Below are 27323 nucleotides of genomic sequence, written 5' to 3' on the forward strand. Positions count from 1 at the left end.
CCAATTCACTTATTTACATTCTACCACATATTCATTTCCATTTCATTTTATTCTGTCCCTTGTGCACCCCATTCTTCCTTCTGTGCCTCACATGACTTTCATTCTCTGCTACTTTTCCCCTAAATTAGCCTCTTTTTATTCATACTGTGGGCCATAGACCATCATTCATGTACCCTTCAATCCTTGGTACTCATACCAACTTGCACGCTCTTGCTTTTTCAACCCCATTCACATTCACCACCTTCCATTGCCCCATTCACTCACAGTCCCCTTCCACTTTCAATTTTTGTCACTTAGATGGTACCTCATTTTCCCATCATTTATTCAGTATCATCCATAAATTGATTCAAATTGATTCAAAACTGAATGCACAGTCATTCCCTCATGCCCCACACTACCCACATTCACTCCACTCTACTGCTCATTCATCTCCCTGCCATCATCCTTTGTCTCTCCTCACCGTTTCATTCCCAGTTTGTCCTTCATCATTATTCATCCCTCCTGCCCCCACAGGTCCCATGTGTCTCTGTTTAGTGACACATCTGTCAAGACAGAAAAGTCTGATATATTGTTCAGGATTCAGTTTGGCTGCACATACAAACACCACTCTAAACACCAATGGATGGAACAGGATGGAAAGTGATCATTCTCTTGGAGGCAGGCAGTTTAGGGCTAGAGTGGCAGCTCCAAGATCACCAAAGAGCTGGCTGCTCCTGTGCTGTACCTCTGCCAAACTCACCTGCTACCTCATGGTCCAAAATGACCACTCACAATAGCAACGGTTTTGAGAAAATGTATCTTAAGAACAATTGTAATGACTTACCAGTGAGGTGGGGTGGGGGCTTTAAGTGAGAGTGTCACATGGTGCAGATTCTGTGGTGGGACCAGCTAGCTGTCACATTTTCACACCCCTTCACCAGTTATCTGATGCTTAGGCTACTGAATGAATTTGTACCCATAAGGACTGATGGTAGAGGATGCCTAGGACAGAGAGTGGGCATCCTAGCTCCACAGCAGAAAAATTGGTCTCACATAGTTTGTGGATATGCACTCTGAACCCTGGGACAGTTTCTGTAGGGCTGTATCACTAGTTCAGGGACATTTTTGGATCTGGCAGTCACTGTACTCCAAGACCCACCAACTCTGTAGGATTTTCCTCTCTATGTAGGGGTGCGTGTATGTATGTATATATACAAGGTGGTAGAGAAATTATGTTTACAGGCTGGAAGAGGCCAGAATAACATGGGCCCTAAAGGTCCAGATCCTCCTGTTTTCCACCTTCTGATGCATTCAGAGAGTTGACAAGTTTTGTATCCAGGAGGTGCAAATCCTTAAGAGTGCAAGAGACCTGAGTTACTTTTCTGCTTTCTCTCTTTGCTTTGTCTGTTAGGAAGCTCCATATGTATTCCTGGCCAAAAAAAATTTGTTGCCTTGTTTTTAATGGTTCTGGAATAAGGACCCTCAGATACTTTCCAAAAGTTCTGTGGTATACCAAGTAAACAAAGTATTATTGGCTAGAAGTTAAAGATCTGATCTTGGGAACCTTTGTGACCTTGGGCAAGTTACTTAGTATCTCTGGGACTCAGTTTCCTCACCTGACAAGAGGGAGGACCACAGGATTGTTCACAGAAAATGGGGAGTATCTGAGGCAGGTCATATGTGCTTCACACAGTGCCTGGCACACAGGAGATACTGAGCTAGGTCTGAGCCTCCATTATCACTTACTGGGCCCGTTGGCAGAAGCCTCCTCACTATTCTTCCTGTTTTCATCCTTGCCCTCTGAAATCTATTATCCACAAAGCAGCCTGCAGGTCATCTTTTTATTTTTTCCTTATTAGTAAAAGTTTTATACAGACACATGTCTAATTTTATCTTAATCATCAATATCATCATCATCACTTACATACTAGCACTTGGTATGTGCCAGGGATTGTTCTGAACTATTTACAATTAACGGTTCATTTGTCACCACAGTCCTATAGGTAAGTGCTGTCATTATCCTCATTTTATAGATGAGGAAATTAAGCCCAGAGGAGTTAAGTCCTGCCCTAGATTACATAGCTGTTTCTATCATTTTATTTGGTTGGTTGGTTCTGTCTTCTTCCCTGCTATATTCCCAATGTCTAGAACACTACCAGGCATACAGGAGGTGCTTAAGTAAATTCCTGCACAGCTCATATTCTAGTGGTGCAAGACAAGCAATTAAAAAAAAAAGAGTCAAATATACATGTATTTAAAAAGTTAATATATAATGCCAGATTGCTTCAGACTGGACTTTTAAAAATCTGACACCCCTCCCCTTAATGGCATCCCATTATGTCCAGAAGGAAATAGGAGCTCGGTTCCTGGCAGGGGAGGCCCTAGGGCATCTGCCACCCATTCACTTCTCCCTTGCCCACAGTTCCTACATTCCCAACACACTGACATTGTTTCTGTTCCTCCAATATGCCAAACCAGTCCTACTTCAGGCAGGGCCTTTGCAACAGCCTCACCTTCCACCACAAAGCTCTTTGATTCAGATATTTGTGTGGCTGGCTCCTTTGATCAGCGTAACTGTAACCTCCGACAAAAGGAGATTGTCCCTGCCCATCCTGAGAAAACAGCCTCCCAGCCACTACTTAACACATCTCCTTCATCCCGGTGTGTGTTTATGTACTAGGTCGCCGTTTATTTATTCTTCAGCAGCTTGTTTGTCCGCACACCGTCCTTCAAACGCTAGACTGTAAACTCCCAGCCTTGGCCACTGGATGGAGCCAGCGACTTTTTCCTACCCTCAGCCTTTGTGCACGCAGAACAATTCTGCCACGCATCCCGAGTTCCTATTCAATTACACCTGCAAACCTGATGCTGCCCTCCAGGTTCAAGACATCAAATTCCCGCCTGCTAGCGTTTTCCTTAATTGGGCATTTCCCCTCCCGCAATAAGGAAACCGGTCTTTGGAGTCTTAGGAATGACGGCCTCTGTAGATCATAAACACCTGTTCTACACTGCGGCCCTAGAAGGGAGGAGAAGCGGTAGGCGCGGCCACCGCGACAGAGCAGTGACGTCACCGGAGCGGCCATTTTCTTCTGCGCCTGCGCTGCGGCCCCATTGCTTTCGCGTCCGGCCGGCGGGAGGGGGCCCCATGTTGACTATTGGCGGACGCGGGCTCAAAGGCCCCACTGAGAGTGCGCACACCCGGCCGCTGCAGCCCTTTGGGCTGCGGAGCCTGAGTTGGTCCCAAAGCGGAAGTGCTTCTCCGGCGCTAGTTCTCGTAACTGTCTCCTCTGCACCGAGCAGAAAATCTGTTGTCGAGAAAGAGGTTGAGGGAGCGAGTGGTAGGGATGATGGGCTGAGTGATGGGGAGTTCTGGGGAACGAATGAAGCGGGTTTGGGGGGGTCATTGACGTGGGAGGATGTGGGGTGAGTGAGTGATGGTGGACCAAGAGGTCAGCGAATGAGGATTTGTGGGCTCAGTTGTAGACAAAGTTATGGGGCTAGTCAGGGTTGAATGGGGCTTACTAAATGTTGACTTTTACACATTTTCTAGCACAGTGACCTGCGCTAAGGGTTCATACACATCCTCAAGCTTCTGCCTAGGTGCCCCTACCTCTCCTGCCCGTATCCCCTTTTCCGAGCCCCCTAGGTAGGGGCCTGTTTTGAATGCTCCACTTGAAGTGAATCTGCACCCGAGGGCTTCCTTCTGACTCCTGGGCGAGACGGCCCCAGTGAGGTGAGGAGAAGCAAGAAGAGGCACCTGAGTACTCACCCAATAAAGGGCCTAGCCCAGAGTTTGGGGCTTGGGAAGGTCGGGCAGGGACTGGTGGTATGGAATCTGGGGGATCTGGCTTAAAACGCATGGGAATAATAATTTTAAAGTTCAATTTCTTTTTGGGATTTAAAAGTAGGTAACATTTGCATTGTAGATTGATTAGCAATGAGAGGAGAAGAAAATAAAAAGGAACTAATTTTATGCCCCTATATTTATATTGTAATTCTTAGACATTTTGTAGTGTGTATAAGGTGTATGCATTTTTAAACATTTAACGCATGGGTTCCTGCAGTTCCATAACTTAGCTTTTTTTCATTTAGAAGTTACTATGATTCAGCTTAAAAATTTATCGTATAACATTTAAAATACTTGTAATTTAGAAACGTACAGAAAAATAAACAGATAATAAGTGTACAGTTCCATACAAGATTATTTTTAATAGCTACATAGAATTTAATCCCTTATTATGGATTATAAATTTGGCATTGTTAAAAGTCAATGCTGAGATGAAGCTACACTTAAGGAGAAATTGCGATCCATTATTTATTTCATTAAGGAAAATACCTAGAAGTACAATTTCTGAGTCAGTACACAAGTATATCTACAGAAGAAAACTTTTGTTTTCGCATGAGAAAAAGACTCAAGAATACACAAGTGGTTGTTAAAACCACATGGTTTCCCAAACTTCCACAGAGCAGCCATGTGCCCAGCTGGTGTGAGGGGATTTCTAGGCAGATATTTCTGGGCACTGGAAGCCTGATGGGGTCTCTCATATGCTCTACACTTCTCCACTCTTCTAGCTCAGTCTTCACACATCTCTTGTTTTTTCCCAAGAAGAGGAGGGAATGGCCGAACCCCAGGTAAGGATGTTGTCTCTTCCTTTTATTTTACCATGGATGTGTTCAGTGATATAGGAATCTCAAACAGAAAATAGATTATTTATAAGTAAGTGTTAATACCAGGGAAGATGAGAGACAGCAAAGGCCAAATTAAAATGTAGACACATGACTTAGGGTGTAACAGACAGTTACACATTACAGTATTAGTCTGGCTCCATTTACTCTTCCAAGAGAACACATCAAGTCCTCAGGGAAGTAAAGGTTTCCTTCAGTTGCCTTTCAAGTCATTTCTTTGCTGAATCTTCCTTTAGGTGGTGGAGTTGTCTTCAATCACAGACTAATCTGCATTTCTCTAATGGCCAGTGATATTGAATATCTTTATATAGGCTTATTTACTTTTTGCATATCCTCTTTGGTGAAGTGTCTGATCAAGTCTTCTGCGCATTTTTAAATTGGATTGTTTTTCTCATGATTGCATTTTGAGAGTTCTTTGTATAGTCTGTGTACAAGTCCTTTGTCAGATACATGGTTTGTAAATATTTTCTCCAAGTGTGTGGCTTGTCTTTTAATCGTGTTGTTCACAGAGCAAGAATTTTTAATTTTGAAAATGTCCATTTTATGAACTATTTCCTTTATGGGTTGTGCTTTTGGTGTTGTTGCAGGAAGGGGGACCCCTTCCAGGGCCCGAAACTGGGCTCTTGTCTAACACTCGGAAATGAACTGTCCAAGGAGACACATGTGCTGACAACGCAAGAGATTTTACTGGGAAAGGGCACCGGGTGGAGAGCAGTAGGATAAAGGAACCCAGGAGAATATTCTGCTACATGGCTTGCAGTCTTGGGTTTTATGGTGATGGGATTTTATGGTTTCCGGGTTGTCTTTAACCAGTCATTCTGACTCAGAGTCCTTCCTGCTGATGCATGCCTTGTTCAGCCAACATGTATGCCAGAGAGGATTCTGGGAGATGGTCGGACATGTGGTGTCTCCTTTTGACCTTTCCTGAACTCTTCTGGTTGGTGGTGGCTTATTAGTTCCGTGTTCCTTAGCAGGACCTCTTGTGGTAAAACAGATCATGCAAATGGTTACTATGGTGCCTGGCCAGGGTGGGCAGTTTCAGTCAGTGTGCTTCGCCTAACAGTGTCAGGTCTAAGAAGTCTTTGCCTCACCCTAATTAAAATGGAAAAACTCTAGTCTTGTATCTCCTATGTAGAGAAAAGCTCAGTTCTTTCCTACTGTGTCACTCCCATAAGTTTTCCTTTACTCTCACAAATAACACTTCTGATACTTCTGGTCACCAAATGTGTGGTGGATTCCCCCCACAGCAAGCAAATCTCTGACACCAGCTGGGTGTTCTACAACTTAATACTGACACTGTCTACCTGGAGATTGTGTCAGATCCTATAGGTTAAGGGCTCAGTTCCACAAGACGGCCCCACCTCCCAACTTAAGATGCTGGTCAAAAGCCCAGTGCTTATCACCTGTGCTTCTGTACAACCAGCTATTGATCAGAGCTTCCAGTGACCCCCTCTTCGAGTTAGATTCATATGCTACAATGGCTCACAGAACTCAGGGAAACATGTTTCCCAGTTTATTAAAGGATATATTAAAGTATACAGATGAACATGCAGATGGAAGAGATATGTAAAGGCCAAGTATATGGGGAAGAGCTTCCACACCTTCTCTAGGTCCAGGTGTGTCACTCTCCTAGCACCTCCATGTGTTTACAATTCAGAAGCTCTCAGAATCCAGTCCTTTTGGATTTTTATGCAGACAGGGAAGCCTGGCGTGCTGCAGTCCATGGGGTCACAAAGAGTTGGACACAACTGAGCAACTGAACTGAACTCTTTACATAGGCATGATTGGTTAACTCATTGGCCATTGGCTTTGTTGTTGTTATTTATTTAGCAATTGACTTTTGATTTAACCTCCAGTCCCTCTCCCCATCCCCAAGGTTAGGGGGTGGGAGTAAAACTTCCAGTCCTCTAGTCACGTGGACCCCCTCCTTAGGTGGGGTCCTAAAGTCATCTCATTAATATACCAAAAGACACTTTTATTGCTTTCCTTGCTTGAGATACTCCAAGGGTTTCAGGAGCTCTTTCTGCCAGAATTTGGGAGCTAAGACCAAAAATTAATTTCTTATTATGAGTCACAATATCACATGATGTCATGAAGATTTTCTCCTATTGTTTATAATTTTAGGTTTACTCAAGATTTAGACTCAAGATCCATTTTGTGTTAATTTTTATGTAAGGCGTAAGGATTAGGTCATGGTTCATAATTTTGCAAATGGATTTCTATTTGTTCTAACCCCCATTTGTTGAAAGGACCATCTTTTCTCCATTGAATTGATTTTATGGTTTTGTCAAAAATCAGTTGCCCATATTTGTGGGATCTATCTCTGGACTGTCTTCTGTTCTATTGATCTGTGTATCTAATCCTCCGCCAGTACCACACTGTCTTCATTACTGCAGCTTTATGATAGGTCTTGAAATCAAGTAGTATGATTTCTCCAACTTTATTCAACCTTTTCAACATTTTTTGGCTATTCTTGTGCCTTTGTCTTTATATGTACATTTCAGAATAATCTTGTTTACATGTCTAAAAATGATCTTGCTGGGATTCTGATAGGAATTGAGTTAAACCTATAGATCATTTTGGGGAGACTTGATGTCTTTATTATGTTGTGTCTTCCAGTCCATGAACACAGTATTTATTTATCTCTCCTTTTATTTATTTAGATATTCATTTACTGGCTCCATCAACATTTTATAATTTTCAGCATACAGATTCTGTGTATGTGTATCAGTCTGCTCAGGCTGTCATAGAATGCCACAGACTTGGTGGCTTAAACAACAGAGATTTATTTTTTCACAGTTCTGGAGGCTAGAAGTCCCAGATCAGAGTTGGTTTTGGTGAGGAAATTCTTCCTGGCTTATCGCCAGCTGCCTTCTCACTGTCCTCGCATAGTCTTTCCTTTGTGCATCTGCAGAGTGAGAGGAAGCTCTGGTGTTTCTTCCTGTTTTTAGGACACCAATCCTGTTGGATCAGGTCCCACTCTTATGACCTCATTTAACCTTAATTACCTTCTTAAAGCCCTGTCTCCAAATACAGTCACACTGGGGGTTTGGGCATTCAGCTTAAGAATTTTAGTGGAGACACAGTTCATTCCACAACAATATGGCATGCTTCATTTTTTAAGCCACTGTAAATGGTTTTGTTTTTAAAAGTTCAGTTTCAAGTATTCATTGCCAGTATATAGAAATATGATTGATTTTTTTGTTTGTTGACCTTTGCTATGGTCTGGATGTTTGTGTGCCCCCAAACTTCACATGTTGGAATCCTAATGCCCAAGGTCAGTGATGGTATTAGGAGGTGGGGCTCCCTCTTCTTTATTTATATCATTAATACAGAATTTTAATTTTTATGGATTTTAACTTTTTCAGTAGATTATAACCTATTATAATTGTCATTATTTATTTTGCTGCTCACTTGCCCCTGAGTTATCCAGGGGGATCCGCTAGCTGGCTTTTGTGTCCTTTTGTCACATCCTGATACTTTTCTGAGCGCTACCTTACTGCCGACATAATAAGATGTTCCAGTTTCCATCTTTTACTTTTCCTACCCGAGGCCTAGAATCAGCCATTTCTCCAAGCAGCACTGGTTCCTGTTAGTGAATAATTATATATAGAAATCAAAATCTGGATGGTAGGTATGCTCATTGCTGTTGGGGCATCATTACTTCTAGGTCTTTTCAGTGAACTGTGTTTCTGTATGTCTGTGTATACACACACATACATACATGCATAGCTTGAATTTATGCAATATCCCAGGAATCTTCCTAGACCTCTCTTACTCCATATTTGCATCTCCCTTCACCAACAGTGAGAGCACTGGCTCCTAGCGTCAATATATTGATTCATTTTCTTTTCTTAGTCTTACAATATACAGAAGATAGACTCAGAATTCCTACACACCTGTGAAAAATCAACCTATTGAGTACAGTACATGAATTGTTTGCATGCCTTTTATACTGAGGATATGTAATCAAAGTACTCTGTTTAGAAGTTACATGAATTAATTTTTCCTTTTGATTTTTTTCCTATATAGTGTGGTTATGTTATTTATTTGGTATACAGTTAGGTTCATTTTCTCTCTCTGTATTCCATTTTGATTTTATTTCTTTACATCTTTGTTGATTTAACTTTATCCTTATCTTTATACTATATATAAAATGTTAATATGATTTGAAGACAGAATATATACACAGAATTGTCACCTCTTCCTGTACCTAATACACAATTCTCATTCTACCTTGGAGATAACCAGTCTTGTTAGTTTCTGATTTATGCTTATAATGTTTCTTTTTAAAAGAAGCAGATAAAGGTATATTTTAAAAATTTCCCCTTTCAGTTCAGTTCAGTCCAGTCCTTCAGTTGGGTCTTACTCTTTGAGACCCCATGGACTGCAGCATGCTAGGCTTCCCTGTCCATCACCAACTCCCAGAGCTTACTCAAACTCATGTCCATTGAATCAGTGATGCCATCCAACCATCTCATTCTCTGTCGTCCCCTTCTCCTCCCACCTTCATTCTTTCCCAGCATCAGGGTTTTTAAAAAGTGAGTCAGTTCTTTGCATCAGGTGGCCAAAGTATTGGAGTTTCAGCTTCAGCATCAGTCCTTCCAGGGAACATTCAGGATTGATCTCCTTCAGAGTGGACTGGTTGGGTCTCCTTGCAGTCCAAGGGACTCTCAAGAGTCTTCTCCAACACCACAGTTCAAAAAAGCCTCAATTCTTAGGCAATCAGCTTTCTTTCTAGTCCAACTCTCACATCCATACATGACTACTGGAAAAACCATAGCCTTGACTAGATGGAGCTTTGTTGGCAAAGTAATGTCTCTGCTTTTTAATATGCTGTCTAGGTTGATCATAGCTTTTCTTCCAAGGAGCAAGTATCTTTTAATTTCATGGCTGCAGTCACCATCTGCAGTGATTTTGGAGCCCCTCCCCAAAATAAAGTCTGTCACTGTTTCCATTGTTTCCCCACCTGTTTGCCATGAAGTGATTGGACCAGATGCCATGATCTTAGTTTTCTGAATGTTGAGTTTTAAGCCAACTTTTTCACTCTCCTCTTTCACTTTCATCAAGAGATTCTTCAGTTCTTCTTCACTTTCTGCTATAAGGGTGGTGTCATCTGCATATCTGAGGTTACTGATATTTCTCCCAGCAATCTTGATTCCAGCTTGTGCTTCATCCCACCTGGCACTTTACATGATGTACTCATGTGATGATTTCCCCTTTCATATTACTCAAAAAGGTAGTATACTTTATTTATAGACTGTTTTGCACTTGCTTTTTTCCCTTAACAATATATCCTGGAAGTTGCTCCATGTAAGTTTACAAATATTGTCCTCATTCATTTTAATTGAGATATGATTGACATATACATTCGTTTTAGATGTACAACATAATGATTCAGTACTTGTGTATATTCCAAAATGATCACCACAGTAAGTCTAGTTAACAGTCATCACCATGGTTACTCATTTTTTTCTTAGGATGAAAACTTTCAAGATTTCTTCTGTTAGCAACTTTTAAATATACAATACAGTATTATTAACTGTAGTCAGCATGTTGTGCATTACATCCCCAGGAGTTACTTACAGATATTTTATACTGGAAGTTTGTACCTTTTGACCACCTTTACCAATTTTGTATATCCCCACCCATCACCACCTGCGTCTTGTAACTACCAATCGGTTTTTTGTGTCTATGAGGGCTCTTTTGTTTGTTTGGATTCCATATACAAGTGAGATCATATGGTATTAACTTTCTCTGACTTATTGCACTTAGTATAATGCCCTAAAGATCCATCCATGTTGTCACAAATGGCAAGAGCTCCTTCTTTTTTATGGCTGAATAGCATTCCATTTGTGTATGTGTGGCTATCACATTTTTCTGTGTCCATTCATCCTTCAGTGGACTCTTCAGGTAAAGTCCATATCTTGGTTATTGTAAATAATGCTGCTGTGAACATGGAGGTGCATACATCTCCAGTCAGTGTTTTTGTTTCCTTTGAATAAATAGCCAGGAAAGGAATGGATGGATCATATGATAATTCTATTTTTAATTTTTTGAGGGACTCCCATACTATTTTACATAATTGCTACACCAGTTTTCGTTCTCACTAACACTGCATAAGGATTCCCTTTTCTCCACATCCTAGCTAACACTTGCTATTGCTTATCTTTTAGGTAATAGCCATTCTGACAGGTGTGAAGTGATAGCTTATTGTGGTTTTGATTTGCATTTCTCTGATGATTAGCGATGTTGAGCATTTTTTCATGTGCCTGTTGGCCATCTGAATGTATTCTTTGGAAAAATGTCTCTTCAGATCCTCTGCTTATTTTTGTTTTGATTTAAAAAAATATTTATGACTGGGTCTTTATTGCTGCACCTGGGCTTTCTCCAGTTTCGGCCAGTGAGGGCCACTCTCTAGTTGTGATGCGTGGGCTTCTCATTGCAGTGCCTTTTCTTGTTGTAGAGCAGGGGCTTTAGAGCAAGGGCTCAGTAATTGCGGGGCATGGGCTTAGTTGCTCCACAGCATGTGGAATCTTCCCAGACCAGAATCGAACACATGTTCCCGGCATTGGCAGGCAGACCTAACCCCTGGACCACCAGGGAAAACTCCCTGCTTATTTTTTAATTGTGTTTTTTTTTTTTTTTTTTGATACTGGGTTTATTTTTGATACTGAATTGTGAGTTTTTTATATATTTTCAATATTAACCCCTTATAATTTATATGATTTGCAGATGTTTTTCCTGTTTGGTAGGTTGTTTTTTCATGTTCTTGATGGATTCCTTTGCTGTATGGAAGTGCTTTACTTTTATGTAGTCCTATTTGTTGAATTTTGCTTTTGTTGCCTTTGCTTTTTGGTGTTAATCATTAAACCAATGATTTTTCATTAACCAAAAAAAACCTATGTTTTATTCTAGGAATTTTATGGTTTTGGGTCCCATATTCAAGTCTTTAAACCATTTTGAGTTAATTTTTGCATGTAGTATCAGATAGTGTTCCAGTTTCATTCTTTTGCATGTAGCTGTCCAATTTTCCCAACAGAATTTATTTTAGAATTTATTGAAGAGGCTATCTTTTCCACATTGTATATTCTTGGCTCCTTTGTCATAAGTTAATTGACCATATATGCACGGGTTTATTTCTGGGCCTTCTGTTCCATTGATCTGTGTGTCTGTTTTTATCCAAGTATTCTGATTACTATTTTGATTCAATCAAATCAAGCTATTTTGATTACTATAGCTTTGAATACAGTTTGTAATTACAGAGTGTGATTCCTACAGGTTTGTTGTTCTTTCTCAGGATTGCTTTATCTATTCAGGTCTTTTGTGACTTTATATGAACATTAGGATTGTTCTATTTCTGTTTCATTCATTTTTTCGGCTGCATAGTATTCCATTAGTGGATGCACCAGTTTGTTCAATCATTCTCCTATGTACGTGTGAATTTTGGTTGTTTCCAGTATTTTGCAATTAAGAATAATGCTGAGGACTTCCCCAGTGATCCAGTGGCTAAGATTCTGCACTCCAAGTGCAGGGGGCCCTGGATTGATCCGTGGTCAGAGAACTAGATCCCACATGCCACAACTAAGACCTGGCACAGCCAAATAAATAAATAAACAAAAATTTAAAAAGAATAATGCTGAAATGAAATGTATTATGCATCAGTTGTTTCCTTTTTGTTCAGGTATATCTTCTATATAAATTTCTATAGGTGGCATTGCTGATCAAAGGGTAAATAGAATTGATTAGATATTGCTAAATTCCCTTCTATATGAGTTATACTGTTTTATATTCCTACCAACAATGTATGATAGTGCCTTGTTTCTCTGTGACTGTACCAATAGAGTATGTTGTCTGGCTTTTAAATTTTTTCCAATCTGCTAGGTAAGAAATGGTATCTATATTTAGTTTTAATTGCCATTTCTGTTATTATGAGTAAAGTTGAATATAATTTCATATATTTAAGAGATATTTTTATTTCTCTTGTTAATTGTCTTATGTTTTTTGCCTGATTTTCTGTCAGGTATTTGTCCTTTTTTCCCCCTTGATTTTCAAGAGTTCTTTATATGTTAAGGATATTAATCTTTATCTGTGATATGTTTTACCAGTCTTTATTTGTGATATATGTTGCAACAAATTTCACCCCTGCTTTTTCCTTGGACTTACCAAAGTGTTTTTATATTGTATTTTGTGGTTATGTTTATTAATATTTTATTATATCTGGATTTTTATTCATAGTTAGAAAGTCTTTCCCTACCCCTGGTGGCTCAGCAGTAAAGAATCCTCCTGCAGTGCAGGAGACTTGCAGGAGATGTGGGTTTGATCCCCTGGAGAAGGAAATGGCAACCCACTTCAGTATCCTTGCCTGGAAATCCCCATGGATAGAGGAACCTGGCAGGCTACAGTCCATGGGGTCGCAAAGAGTCGGACACCACTGAGTGAGTGAACAACAACAGCATCCAGGTTATATGGACATTCACCCATGCTTTCTTCCAGTACTTTGTTTAGTTTCATTTTTTTTTACATTTAGGCCTCTGATCCATTTGGTGTTTATACCTTATGCAATGAGGTGTGGATCCAATCTAGTCTTTCCAAAATGGCTTTCGAGTTAATTCAGCATCATTTATTAAAAAGTGGGTCTTTCGAACCCTGTCCTTTGATAGAATGCCTGTATCAAAATATGTTTTGGTATCTGGTAGGGCTGCTTTCCTCCCTGACAGTTTTTCTTTTTTTTTTTTAATTTTATTTTATTTTTAAATTTTACAATATTGTATTGGTTTTGCCAAATCTGACAGTTTTTCTTTTCCAGAAATTTTCTAGCTATTCTTGCATGTTTATTTTTTGGTATGATCTTTAGTACTACCTTGTTTAGTACCATTAAGAAGCTTGTGTTTTAAATTGGGATCACATTAAATTTATAAATTAACTTAGGGATAACTGCATATTTGTGACTTTGTGTCATTCTATCTATGAAGAGTTTGACAACTCTGAAGTTAGAGAAAACTGTCCTGATAAGAGACCACCCTCATTTCTGACACCACTTGCAAGTTTGGGGGTCCCCAAGGTCACTCTTAGGTTTGACAGTTCACTGGAGAAAGTCAGAGAACTCACTGAAAGCAGTAATACTCATGGCTATGGCTTGTTACAGGGAGAGGACACAGATTGGAACCTACCAAAGAGAGAAGTATATAGGGCAGATCCCCAGGAAGTACCAAACATGGAGCTTCCATTTTTATCTCCCCATGAGGTCAAGATGCATGACTTTGTGTAATTGGTATTGATGTGTGGTAGTACATGTGGAATTCTGTCAACCAGAGAAGCTCTTGTGAGCCTCAGTGTTCAGAGTTTTTAATTGGGGCTTCATTTTATAGGCATGGTTGTCCATGTGGCTGCTCTTTCTCTCCAGCCCCTCTGGGAGTGACTCAAAGCCCCCACCTTAAATCACGTGGTTGATCTTTCTGGTATAGCCAGCCCCAACCCTAAATCACATCATTACATTATCCATGGTGATCCAAGGCCCCTATGCAAAACATACATTCTGTCCTTCCTTCCAGTCCAGTCCATCCCTCTGTCCATCCTTTATTTTCTTCCATTCCAGTTTGCCTTTGCTTCTTCCTTCCATTCCTGCCTTCCATTCTAATCCTTCCTTCATTCCTTCCCTCCTTCCTATCTTATCTATCAGTTTTTATCTTTGGTTATTTTAAGGAAATTATCATTTATTCTAATCTATAGTTTATGTTTATCAGGATTGGGTATTGAATTCTGTTTCAATATTTTTGTATCAGCATTTCTTATATTAGTTATATTCATATAAGTTTTTTCTTTAGGTCTGTTTAATGGTGATTTATGTTAATGAATATTCTAATATTGAACTATCATCGTATGGCTGGAATAAATCTTAATTGGTCACGATGTATTATTGTCTTAATGTGGATCTATTGTTTGCTTATGCAGCTGACTTTTGAACAACGTGGGTTTGAACTGTTCGGGTCCATTTACATGTGGATTTTTTCAACAGTGAGTACTACAGTACTACACAGTCCTGTGGACTTGGTTGAATCCACAAATGTGGAAGAACCTCTGATATGGAGGGCCAATATAAGTTATACAGGGATTAACCCTCAGTTGTTCAAGGATCAACTGTATTTTATTTAGGATTTTTACACTGTTGTTCATAAGTGAGATTAGTCTGCATTTTTCTATTTTGTACAATCTTAAATGAGTTTATGTGTCAATTTTATATTCAATTCATGTAAGAATTTGGAAGCTTTTCAGTTTTCTATGCTCATGAAGAATTAGAGCAGTTAGTCTTCTCATGTCTTTTGTGAGCGTAAGTCCTATTCTGTGCATGTATGTGGCTTTCTACCTTTCCCTGTATGTGGGTATTTTTGAATATCCTAACTTGCCACAGAATCTCAGGCCTTAGGCAGTCTGTTGTCTGTCTGGACTGTAATCTTTGGCCCCAGGCATCTGTGGGTTGTTAGTTTGCCCTGCAGTCTTTTAGAGCAATGCCTACTGCTTTTTGGCCTGAGTTCTGAATTAGGCGAAACAGAGAAGAACACCTCACATCAGTCTTTCTGGTTAAGGCTCTGAGTTTTCACTGCTGAGGGCCCAGGGTTCAATGCCATGGCCTGGAACTAAGATCCTGGAAGCCACATCAGTTCAGTTGAGTCGCTCAGTCGTGTCCGACTCTTTGTGACCGCATGAATCGCAGCACACCAGGCCTCCCTGTCCATCACCAACTCCCGGAGTTCACTCAAACTCACGTCCATTGAGTTGGTGATGCCATCCAGCCATCTCATCCTCTGTCGTCCCCTTCTCCTCCTGCCCCCAATCCCTCCCAGCATCAGGGTCTTTTCCAATGAGTCAACTCTTCGCATGAGGTGGCCAAAGTACTGGAGTTTCAGCTTTAGCATTCTTCCAAAGAACACCCAGGGCTGATCTCCTTTAGAATGGACTGGTTGGATCTCCTTGCAGTCCAAGGGACTCTCAGGAGTCTTCTCCAACACCACAGTTCAAAAGCATCAATTCTTCGGAAGCCACATAGTGTGGCCAAAAAAAAAAAATCACCTTATGTCTATGCAAGGATAGAACAATATCTATATATATATACTATTTTTTCAAGACTTTTTCTATATTTCTAGGGGACACAGTTTATCTGTAAGTTTTTCAAATTGTTGCAAATCTCCAAAATTTTTCCAATATATTTAATTGAAAAAAATCTGCATATAAGTGGACCTGTGTAGTTCAAACCTGTGTTGTTCAAGGGTCAACTATATTTCCCCTTTGTAGTTCACCCCTTGCCACACTCTGGCCCCTAGTAATCATTGATATATTTTTGGTCTCTATAGTTTTGCCTTTCCCATGTTATAGAAATGAAATCATATAGTATGCTTAGATGGTGAAGAATCTGCCTGCAATGCAGGAGACCTGGGTTCAATCCCCAGGTCGGGAAGATCTCATGGAGAAGGGAATGGCAACCCACTCCAGTACTCTTGCCTGAAGAATCCCGTGGACAGAGGAACCTCATAGGCTACAGTCCATGGGGTCACCAAGAGTCGGATACGACTGAGCGACTAACACTACTACTACTATATAGTATGTGGCTTTTTGGGTCTGGCTACTTTCACTTAGCATAATACATTTGAGGTTCACCCATGTTTTTGCATGTATCATTAGTTCTTTCATTTTTATTGTTGAGTTGGATTACATTGTGTGTATTACAGTTTATTCCTTCACAGGTTGAATAACATTTGAGTTATTTACATATTTTGGTGATTACAAATATAGCTGCTTTGTAAATGTTCATGTACAGGATTTGGGATTTACATAAGTTTTCATTTCACTTGGGTAAATATACCTGTGAGTTGGATTGCAGATACTATGGAAGTATATACTTAACTTCATAAGGAACTGCAAAACTGTTTTCCAAAGTGTCTGTGCCACTTTGCATTTCTATCTATGATAAATGAGACTTTGTTTATTCCACAGCATCACCAGCACTTGCCATTGTCATGTTTTTTCCCATTCTAATATGTATGTAGTGGTAGCTCATTGTGGTTTTGATTTGGTTTCCTCATGGCTAATGATGTTGAGCATCTTGGTATGTGCTTATTTGCCATTTAACTTTGATAAAGTATGTCTCTTTGCTTTTTAAGTTTTGAGAGTTCTAGTTCTTATGTATTCTCAATACAACTTCTTTGTCAGATATACAATTTGTAAATATTTTCTCCCATTCTATGGGTTTTTATTCTTTTAACAGTGTCTTGAGTTTTGGTGTCACATCAGAGAAATACTTGGCAAATCTAAGGTTAAAAAGATTTTCTCCTATATTTTGTTCTAAAAATTTTGTAGGTTTAGATTTTACATTTAGGTTTGTGATCCATTTTGAGTTAATTTTTATATATGTTGGAGGTATGGTTGAAGTTTTTTTTTTTTTTTGCATATGGATAGTCAGTTGTTCCAATACCATTTATTGAAATTGGAACTCCCATTTTCCATTGAAGTGTCTTTGCACTTGTCAAAAATAATTTTAAGTATAAAGGTATAAAATACATTTAATTATAACATACATGAATTATGGTTTATAAGTGTACAGCTTGATGAATTATGACAAAGTGAACACCCTGTGGAGCCACTCCTGGAAACAAGGTCAAGATTAGGACATAATCAGGACCTCCAAATCCCCCTTCATGCCCTCTTCCAATCAATACCAGCCCCAAAGGAAACCACTGTCCTAACTTTTAACAGCATGGATTAGGCCTGCCTGTTCTCTTCCTGCATATAAACAGAATTATGCAGTATGTGCTCTTCTGTGTTTGGATTCTTTTGCTCATTAGTACATCTGTGACATTCATCTGTGTTGGATATGCAGTTGTAGTTGATTCCTTTTTGTTACCACATAGTATTCCTTTGAAAGATTGTGCCACAATTGGCCCATTATTGCTGAGGGACATTTGGGTTTTCCCCACAACTTAGCATTAGAAATAGTCCTCCTGTGAACATCCTTGTACTTGTTTTCTAGAGTACATGTGCCTGATTTTCTCTAAGGTGTGTACCTAGGAGTAGAATTGCTGGATCATAGTATTTGCAGTCATTGACTTTAGTAAACAATGCAAACTTTTTCCCCAAGCAGTTATACCAGTTTTTATATTCCTGTTAACAGTGTGTGAGAGTTCCCATGTCCACACAGTTTCATGGCATTTTAATCATGTAATTATAATGTTTCTGGTGAGTGCCAAGTAGTGTCTCAGTGGGGCTTAAATTTTCATTTACCTGAGTGCTAATGGGGTTAAGTACATTTTCTTATGTTCACAGAACATATGTCCATATGTTTTTCATTTTAGTATTCACATCTCTTGTCTGTTTTTCTGTGCTGATTGTGTTTCTTTTGATTTGTAGGAGTTATTTTATATGTTCCAGATAAGAACCCTTTATCACTTATGAAAGCTGAAGATAATCTCCCCATCAATACTTACCTTTTTATTGCTGTATTTTTTTCTAACAGTACTGTATATTCTTTTTTGAAAATTTTTGGTATGCATTTTAAAATTGTTATTTCTTTTTGGCTGTGCTGGCTCTTTGTTGCTTCCCACGGGCTTTCTCTAGTTGCCGTGCATGGGCTTCTCGTTGTGGTAGCTTCTCTTGCTGCAGAGCATGGACTCTAGGTATGCAGGCTTCAGTAGTTGTAGCAGGTGGACTCTAGTTGTGATGCACAGGCTTAGTTGCCCTGTGGCATGTGGAATCTTCCTGGACAAGGGATTGAACTATATGGATCTTTGTTGGCAAAATGATGCCTATGCTTTCTAATACACTGTCTAGGTTTGTCATAGCTTTTGTTCCAAAGAGCAAGCTTCTTTTAGTTTCGTGGCTACCGTCACCGTCTGCAGTGATTTTGGAGGCCAAGAAAATAAAATCTGTTACTGTTTCCAACTTTTTCCTCCATCTATTTGCCATGAAATGATAGGACTGGATGCCATGATCTTCATTTATTGAACATTGAGTTTTAAGCCAGCTTTTTCACTCTGCTCTTTCACCCTCATCAAGAGGCTCTTTATTTTTAGTTCCTCTTCTCTTACTGCTGTATTTTTAATCTTGTAACGTATATCTTTTCCTTTATGAGTAGTGCTGTTCATGTCTTTGTTTTTGATTTTCCCTACCCTAAGCTTACAAAAACATTTTCCTATAGTATTCTCCAGATACTTCATTGTGTTACCTCTCATATTAGATTTACAATTTACCTGTAGCTGATTTTTGTGTATGGTGAGAGTTAGGGGTTAAATGTAATTTTTTTTGGTCCAGTAACCCATCTATATTTATTTGAAAATATCATCCTCTCCTCACTATTTTGAAGTTTCAACTTTATCATTACTCAGGTGTCCCTACACATTTGGATTATCTTTTTAGTTCTACTGGACTACTTGTCCATCCTAATACCACATTGTCTTAAATATTCTATTATTTAGTATAATAGTTTCTCAACCATGACTTGTGATTTTTCCCTCCACCAAGTAGGTCAATAACTTGACAGACATCCTGTATTGTCATCATCATGAACTGGGAACCCAAACAGAAGTTCCCTTATATTTATCCCATCCTTATCATTCAGTGGTCAGCATTTTCAAATAAAAGAATATACAGTTACAGGGACTCATGACATTTGAGGATGTGGCTGTGGATTTTACCCAGGAGGAGTGGCAGTACCTGAACCCTCCACAGAGGACCCTGTACAGAGACGTGATGCTGGAGACCTACAGCAACCTGGTCTCTGTAGGTAAGAATGGCTTCCTAAGGTAATTTTGCTATTTATGATTACTCTGTCCAACAAGAATGCCATTTCCTTTCTCAAGTTGGAAACTTGTTAGGCCTCTGAACTATAGAAGAGTTTGACATTAAATTCCAAGGATCAGAGTTCCTTTCCCCTCTTTGCTTTCCTGACAAGGTGTTTGGGAACTCAAAATCCAGGTGAATTGGTTTGACTACCATTGTGTCAAGTAATACATCCCTTGTACTGCCCCACACTCCACCTTCCTTTTTCTCAGAATTTCTGAAGACCAAGGAGGTATGACTTTCATTTCTCATTAGCAGGGCATCGTGTTACCAAACCAGATCTTATCCTCAAATTGGAGGTGGAAGAGAAATGCCTGCCAGAAGGAAAAATTCCAATTTGGAGCTTTCCAGGTAAGTGGCATTGACCTGGCTATGGGGGCAGGAGATCCCAGCTTGTCAGTCAGAGGTGCTGCTGCTGCTGCTACTGCTACTGCTAAGTCGCTTCAGTCGTGTCTGACTCTTAGCGACCCCATGGACTGCAGCCTACCAGGCTCTGCCGTCCATGGGATTTTCCAGGCAAGAGTATTGGAGTGGGGTGCCATTGCCTTCTCCAGAAGTCAGGGGTGAGGGTCTGTGAAATGACTTTCAGGAATATCTCAGGGATGGTTTATGGAGGACAGGGATATCAACACCTAAGACTAACACCTTCTCCCCTGTTCTACACCCACCAGGCCACTCTCCTTAAGTTGGTGCTCACCCATAAGTTTCTGCACAGTCCCATTTCCCTGTAATACAGGTGTCTTATAAGTGCCAGCCCCCTGGCCCCAAGCCCTGCCTCTTCTGTTGTTCTCATTTCCCACTGCTCATCAGAAGCCAGGCCCACATTAGTCACAGGCCTAGGCACTAGTGGTCTAATTCTGGATTGGATTACCTGATTCTATCCAGTTTAGATGTTCCTATCAGATTCGGTCTCCTAAAGCATCTTGATTCTCTTTTAAAATATCTTTATTAAGATATAATACACATACAACAAAATTCATGCTTTTGAAGTGAAACTCAAAAACTCAGTGATTTTTAGTATGTTCACAGAATATTCTATCTAACCCCACTGTCTACTTCTAGAACATTATTATCACCCCTCAAAGAAACTCCTAACCCTTATCAGTCACCCTCCAATCCCCCAGCCCCCATCCCCTGGCAAGCACTAATCTACTTTCTATCTCTAGTTTTGCCTATTCTGGACATTTCATATAAATAGAACCATACAAAATGTGGAATTTTATGTCCAGTTTCTTTCATTTGTATGTTTCAAGGTTCATTTATATTGTAGTATGTGTCATCCCTTTTTATGGTGGAATGATATTTAATTGTATGGATATTCCACATTTTGTTTATCCATTCATCTGTTGATGGGCATTTAGGTTATTTTCACTTTTTCTGTTTTAAATATAATGCTGTTATGAATATTCATGCAGAAGTTTTGAAATGTACATTTTCATTTTTTGTGAGTACATACATAGTAGAATTGTTAGACTGTGTGCTAACTATTTAACATTTTGTGGAACTGCCAAACTCTGAACATCCTGTTCCTCAAAAATTTTTTACCCAGTGGTTTTAATGTTCACTGATGATTCTTGCCTGAATCAATTACAGTATGTCCCCTACATATGAACAGGTTCCTTTCTGAGAGTGCATTTGTAAGTCCAATTTGTTCATAAGTCCAACAAAGTTAGCCTCGGTACCCAACTAACACAATCAGCTATATGGTACTACTCTGACTTACGTGAATGGACATGTGAATGCACATTTGCATCTTTTGAAAGTTCGAGACTTGAAGGTTCATATGTAGGGTGCTTACTGTATTACTAAGATGGTTGGAAAAACTATGCATTTTCTATCATTTGTTCTAAATTTGTAAGTTGGCACTTTTAAGGACTTTCCTTCTTTGTTGATTAGCTGGAATACTTCCATAAAGAGGGATTGCCCTCCATCTGTTACAGTTGACCCTTGAACAACATGGGTTTGAAGCGTGCAGTTCCACTTTTATGCCTTTTTCAATGCTAATAATACCGTGCTAGACAATCTATGGTTGATTGAATCCACAGATATGGGACCACAGACTTGGAGGAGGAACTGCCTGTATGGAGGGCCAATAAGTTACAATTGGATTTTCAACTGTGCAGAGGGTCAGTGCCCCCAACCCCTGTGTTGTTCAAGGGTCAATTGTATTTGATTATATATGAGTTACATATATTTTTCCATTTATTTACCAGTTTTCAAAATGAGTTGGTTTTGTTGCATCATTCAAAGGTGCCTAATACGTCTTTTTTGAGTATCATTTATGGACTTATGGATTTAAGCACTTTTATGTTTTCATCCATTGCCTTATTATAAATCAAACTGCTCCATCTCTGGCCAGTGGATTTCCCTTTAAGTTGGGTCCTGAGTCTTTGGTAGCTTTCTTGCTTTCTGTTACAAGATATTCCAGGCTCATATTATGTATTTCCTGTACCTGCCCTGCAGCCATTTCTCCAAGGAGCTTTGGTTCTTTTTAGTGGTAATGTTTCATGACCACAGTTGGGATGGTAGGGAATTGTTTTCTAGGCTTTTTATTAAATTGACATAGCTAGGAACTATGTAAAAGATTTTTTAAGAGAAAATACATCATGTATTCAAATGTATATTTCCAAATCAAATTCTGGGCTTAAATTTTTTTTAATTTATTAATTTTACATCTGATGGTAGTATTGTTAGTATTATTCTGAGACTGCTGAATGTGTACAATGGGTTGATTCAATTGAGCTCATCATGTTGGTGCCATTGAGAATCAAGAATTTTTAGCATGGTTGTTAGGAAATACAGAATGAGTTGATACTTATTACTATTAGGTAATCCTTTTATTTTCAGTTTTGCTTTATAATTATATAAAATATTTGTAAAATATTTACTTGATTCCAAAATCAAATCTAGAAAACAATGTATATTCAAAGAAGTCCAGCCTCTTTCCCTCTCCATCCTACTCTTTCCTTTCCTTATCCCATAGGTAACCATTTATTAAAATTTAAAAGTTTATCCTACTGTTTTTTACAGAATGAGCCTATATTATTTTAAATATATACTTTATACTTGTTTCCTCCATGGAAAAATGGTAGTCTACTGTGCATATTTTTATTCGTCTTTTTTCATTTAATTCAAGAATATATTAAATATCCTGAGACAGTCCTTATTTCTTTTTATAGTATAATAATTCTTAATCATAATAGTAGTAGCTATTATTATAGTAGTAGTTTTTCTAGTAAACATTTGAAGTGCTATGCATGCCCTATTGTAATTAATTTAATCCTATAGACATACAATAGGTGGATACTTTTACAATTCCTGTTTTCCAGATGTGAAAGTAAGATACAAATAGATTAGCTAATATGCCTAAGGTCACAGAACATGTAAAAGTCTGATCCAGGATTTGATCCTGGGCTAGAGAAATTACAGCCCTAGCCACATGTGCTGTGTTGCTTCTTAACACCTAAGGAGGTCCAGATTCAGCAGATCCTTGGTGGAGCTTGGGTCCCATCAAATGTATTTTGTAAAAACTTTTCTTTGTGATGTTCACACCCAGTTAAGGACTAGTGCTTTACTATAGAAAGAAAGGAAGTCATAGGAAGAGAAGCCACAGCTGCATGATCCATTTTAAAATCCAGTATTACTCTTAAATGTTGCTGTTAAATCTAAGTGGTAATATGAGTAGTTACTGTACTCTTCTTTCAACTCTTTTGTATGTTTGAAATTTTTCATATAAAATTTTAGGAAAAGGTGAGAAGAAAATTAAACTACAAAAAATAAAAATTCAATATATATGCAAAAAGTATTTACTGACCAAGACACCATTGATTTTAAAACACACCACTGAGAAAGAAAATTTGCTACCAATTAATGACATGTCATTGATTGTAAGGTGAATCTGGATTTAGTGGTATTAAAATGTGGAGTAATATGCATCTTGTAATTGATGATATATTAAAAGCAAGGCTTTGTGCTTTCAACTGTCTAAATGAGTGGCACAGATAACTGACTACTTTAGATGTTAATGAAAGTTAAAGTTATATAAGAAGATCAGAGTAAACTTTTTTTGAAAAGACTAAACTGCTTCTTGAAATTTATCTAGATTATGAATATAGCAAAACATGCAGGACTGGGCTATGTGGGTGATGAAACATGAAGAAGGATTTGGATTAATAATAGATGTAGTTTTTAGTGGAAATAGTATAGGCAAAAGTAGAAGTTGGTATTGAAGAACTGTGAATGCCAACTTGGATGAATGCAAAGATCATTAGGATGAATGCAAAAATCCAAATTCAGCAAAGATCATTAGGTTTCTTTGTTTTTGTAAGGTTAATTCTGGATCTTTCTCTCACATTTTATTGAAAATGTGGATTTCAGGATTGTTGGAAGATTTGAGTCCATGAGTCGCAGTGTTCATTTCTATCTAGGTGGAAGTAATATATCAGGAGGAGAAGGCAATGGCAACCCACTCCAGTACTCTTGCCTGGAAACTCCCATGGACAGAGGAGCCTGGTAGGCTGCAGTCCATGGGGTCACTAAGAGTCGGATACAACTGAGCAACTTCATTTTCACTTTTCCCTTCATGCATTGGAGAAGGGAATGGCAACCCACTCCAGTGTTCTTGCCTGGAGAATCCCAGGGACAGGGGAGCCTGGTGGGCTGCTGTCTGTGGGGTTGCAGAGTCGGACACGACTGAAGCGACTTAACAGCAACAGCAATAGTATATCAGGAATAGTTAAAAGAGTTCATATGATAAATGAAGAAAAAGGGTGATAAGGTCCCCAGAGTGATATAAAAGTAGAAGTAAAAAAGACTGAAGTGTTAGGATAAGACTGTTCTTGGTAACAAAAAGGCTAGCAAGTGGGAGTTAAGTAAAAGAACAGGATTTGATGGTCAAGATTCTTTCTCCAGGAACTCTGATAAAATGACATATCAGTATTAGCTTTCATGTGGCAAAACATTTCTAAAGAAGGTCCGTTCCATAATGTCAAAGTATAAAGGTGGTTTATTGTACTTCTTTCTAGAAGAAGCCTGCCAGGTTGATGAACAGATTGAGAGACAGCATCAGGATGACCAAGATAAATATTTGATGCAAGTTGGATTCCCTGACAAGAAAACAATTACAAGTAAGAGTGGCCTTGACTATAATGAACTTGGAAACATACTTTATCTGAGTACAAATCTTTTTGCTTCAATACAAAGGCCCCAGAAATATGAATCATTTGGATATAATATGGTTGATAATTTAGACTTATATAGTAGAAGTTCTGTGGGAAAGAAATATGATAATGAATGTGCAAAATTATTCTTCCATACTGAGTATGAGAAAACAACTCCCAGAGTGAAACCTTATGGATATAAAGAGTGTGGGAAGACCCTCAGGCAAAAGAAGGGTCTTAGTCTACATCAGAGAATTAAAAATGGAGAGAAACCCTTTGAATGTACTGCCTGTAGGAAAACTTTCAGCAAGAAGTCACACCTCATTGTACATTGGAGAACTCATACAGGAGAGAAACCCTTTGGATGTACAGAATGTGGAAAAGCTTTTAGCCAAAAATCTCAGCTCATTATACACCTGAGAACTCATACAGGAGAGCGACCCTTTGAGTGTCCAGAATGTGGAAAAGCTTTCAGAGAAAAATCTACTGTCATTATACATTACAGGACTCATACAGGAGAGAAACCTTATGAATGTAATGAATGTGGAAAAGCCTTCACTCAGAAGTCAAACCTCATTGTCCATCAGAAAACCCACACAGGAGAAAAAACTTATGAATGCACCAAATGTGGGGAATCTTTCATACAGAAGCTTGATCTAATTATACATCATAGTACTCATACAGGAAAGAAACCCCATGAATGTAATGAGTGTAAGAAAACTTTCAGTGATAAGTCAACTCTCATTATACATCAGCGAACTCATACGGGAGAGAAACCTCATAAATGTATGGAATGTGGGAAGTCTTTCAACGAGAAGTCAACCCTCATTGTGCATCAGCGAACTCATACAGGGGAGAAACCCTATGAATGTGATGTGTGTGGGAAAACCTTCACCCAAAAGTCAAACCTTGGTGTACATCAAAGAACTCATTCAGGAGAGAAACCCTTTGAATGTAATGAATGTGAGAAAGCGTTCTCTCAGAAATCCTATCTCATGCTACACCAGAGAGGTCATACAGGAGAGAAGCCCTATGAATGCAATGAATGTGAAAAAGCATTTTCCCAGAAATCTTATCTCATTATACATCAAAGAACACATACAGAAGAAAAACCCTATAAATGCAATGAATGTGGCAAAGCCTTCAGAGAAAAGTCGAAGCTCATTATACATCAGCGAATTCATACAGGAGAGAAACCCTATGAATGTCCTGTATGTTGGAAAGCTTTCAGCCAGAAGTCACAGCTCATAATACATCAGCGAACACACACAGGAGAGAAACCCTATGCATGCACTGAGTGTGGCAAAGCCTTCAGAGAAAAATCAACATTCACTGTTCATCAGAGAACTCATACTGGAGAGAAACCCTATAAGTGTGCAGAATGTGGGAAAGCCTTTACTCAAAAATCAAATCTTATTGTACATCAGAGAACGCATACAGGAAAGAAAGCCCATGGGAAAGGCCATTCTTGGAAGTCCAAGCTCATTGCACATTAGAAAGTTGATGGTGCATTTGTGTTCACTGAAGGACATTTTTGTCCATTTAATTAAACATTTAAAAAGTATATTCTGACTTCTGGTTTAAATATAAGGAGTAAAGTCAGTCTTTTTTTTTTTTTTTTTCTTTTCATCTCAGTCTTCACCCAGAAGCTACAAGGAGAAAAGGAAGGACTTTGTATCTGACAAAATTAGGAAATAGCTGAAAACAGATGAGAGGGCTGCCAGAGGCAGAGGAAATCAAGCACCAGTGCAAGGAGATTTCAAAGGCTAGAGAGGAGTGGTCAAGGCTGCAGATGTGAGATAGCACTGGTAAGGACTCTTAGCCAAGTTTTAGGCTATTCCCTAAGTGCAAGACCATATAGATACGTAACAGCGGTAACAGAGCATGGGCAGGTGGGACGTTTCCTCAACCCATATGGAAGTCTCAGGAGAGACAGGGAGGGGCCTCAACAAGGAAGTACTCAGACAAGCCATATTTGCAGAAAGTAGTCTATACTTGTGAGAGGAGCAGTTGGTAGGGGTTGGGGAAAGAGAAGGGAGTGTTCTTGTGAAGAACCCAACAGCTGCCCCTCTTTACTGTCTCTGGAGAAGTCTGAAAGAACTACCAAATGGGAAAAAAAATTCCAGTTGGAAAAGCTCTGATCTGCCTAGAACATGGCCCCTTTTCTTCCCCTACATGAACTTCCAGCAAACAGCAAGTCCAGGAAAACTTACTCAAGGAGGAATGATTCCAAAGAATCAAAACCAAAAATACACATGGCTTTTGAGCCAGCAGTTCCACTTCTAGGACTGTATATACTCATGCATGTACCAAAAGATGGACATATAGAGGTATTCAGTGATGTACTGTTTGTGAAAACAAAAGGTTAGAAGCTTTCCACATGGCTCCTGAAACCCTGACATGTTCATACAGCAACCTTTCAGGTAGACAAAAAAGAATAGATCAAGAAAACTTGGACACCATTTGTATAGTGATGTGGGATGATATCCAACATACATTATTGGGTGAGAAAAGCAAGGTGCAGGATAGTGAGAATACTATGCTGCCATTTGTATATAAAAAGAATAAATGGTAAATACATAATTGAGTGTATATGCATAAACTATCTCTGGAAAGATACGCAAGAAGCTGGGAACCCTGATTACCTCTGGGAAAGGGATGGGGAAGTGG

At 39.1% G+C, this 27323-nt stretch overlaps 2 protein-coding genes across 7 annotated transcripts in view; one reads left to right on the top strand and one right to left on the bottom strand.

The window, feature by feature from the left end:
* Positions 1-27323, bottom strand: part of LOC147340446 (putative protein SSX9) — a 130160-nt gene that overhangs the window by 73813 nt on the left and 29024 nt on the right. The window lies entirely within an intron of this gene.
* ZNF182 (zinc finger protein 182) lies at positions 1822-27236 on the top strand. Of its 4 annotated transcripts, none has more exons than XM_086386357.1 (5): positions 1822-3317; positions 4589-4611; positions 19306-19438; positions 19750-19845; positions 24519-27236. In XM_086386357.1, the coding sequence occupies exons 1-5, from the start codon at positions 2951-2953 to the stop codon at positions 26147-26149; spliced, it is 2250 nt and encodes a 749-aa protein (XP_086242483.1). In that variant the 5' UTR covers positions 1822-2950; the 3' UTR covers positions 26150-27236. The 4 variants fall into 4 exon arrangements, with proteins under 4 accessions (XP_086242483.1, XP_086242480.1, XP_086242481.1 ...); XM_086386354.1 differs by lacking the exon at positions 1822-3317 and adding an exon at positions 3530-3712 and having other exon boundaries at positions 4552-4611; XM_086386355.1 differs by lacking the exon at positions 1822-3317 and adding an exon at positions 3530-3712 and having other exon boundaries at positions 4552-4611; positions 19753-19845.

Source organism: Bos grunniens, chromosome X (genome assembly GCF_055505025.1).
Source record: "Bos grunniens cultivar Pamir isolate PY7600 chromosome X, Bosgru_T2T1.0, whole genome shotgun sequence".
In the NCBI taxonomy this organism is placed as follows: domain Eukaryota; kingdom Metazoa; phylum Chordata; class Mammalia; order Artiodactyla; family Bovidae; genus Bos; species Bos grunniens.

Bases quoted from the DNA above. Each gene is read 5' to 3' on its own strand.
- ZNF182 (XM_086386357.1), top strand. From the start codon at position 2,951: ATGACGGCCTCTGTAGATCATAAACACCTGTTCTACACTGCGGCCCTA. The intron at 3,318-4,588 runs GTAGGGATGATG...TTTCCCAAGAAG, and splicing joins AGAGGTTGAGGGAGCGAGTG to AGGAGGGAATGGCCGAACCC. The intron at 4,612-19,305 runs GTAAGGATGTTG...AAGAATATACAG, and splicing joins AGGGAATGGCCGAACCCCAG to TTACAGGGACTCATGACATT.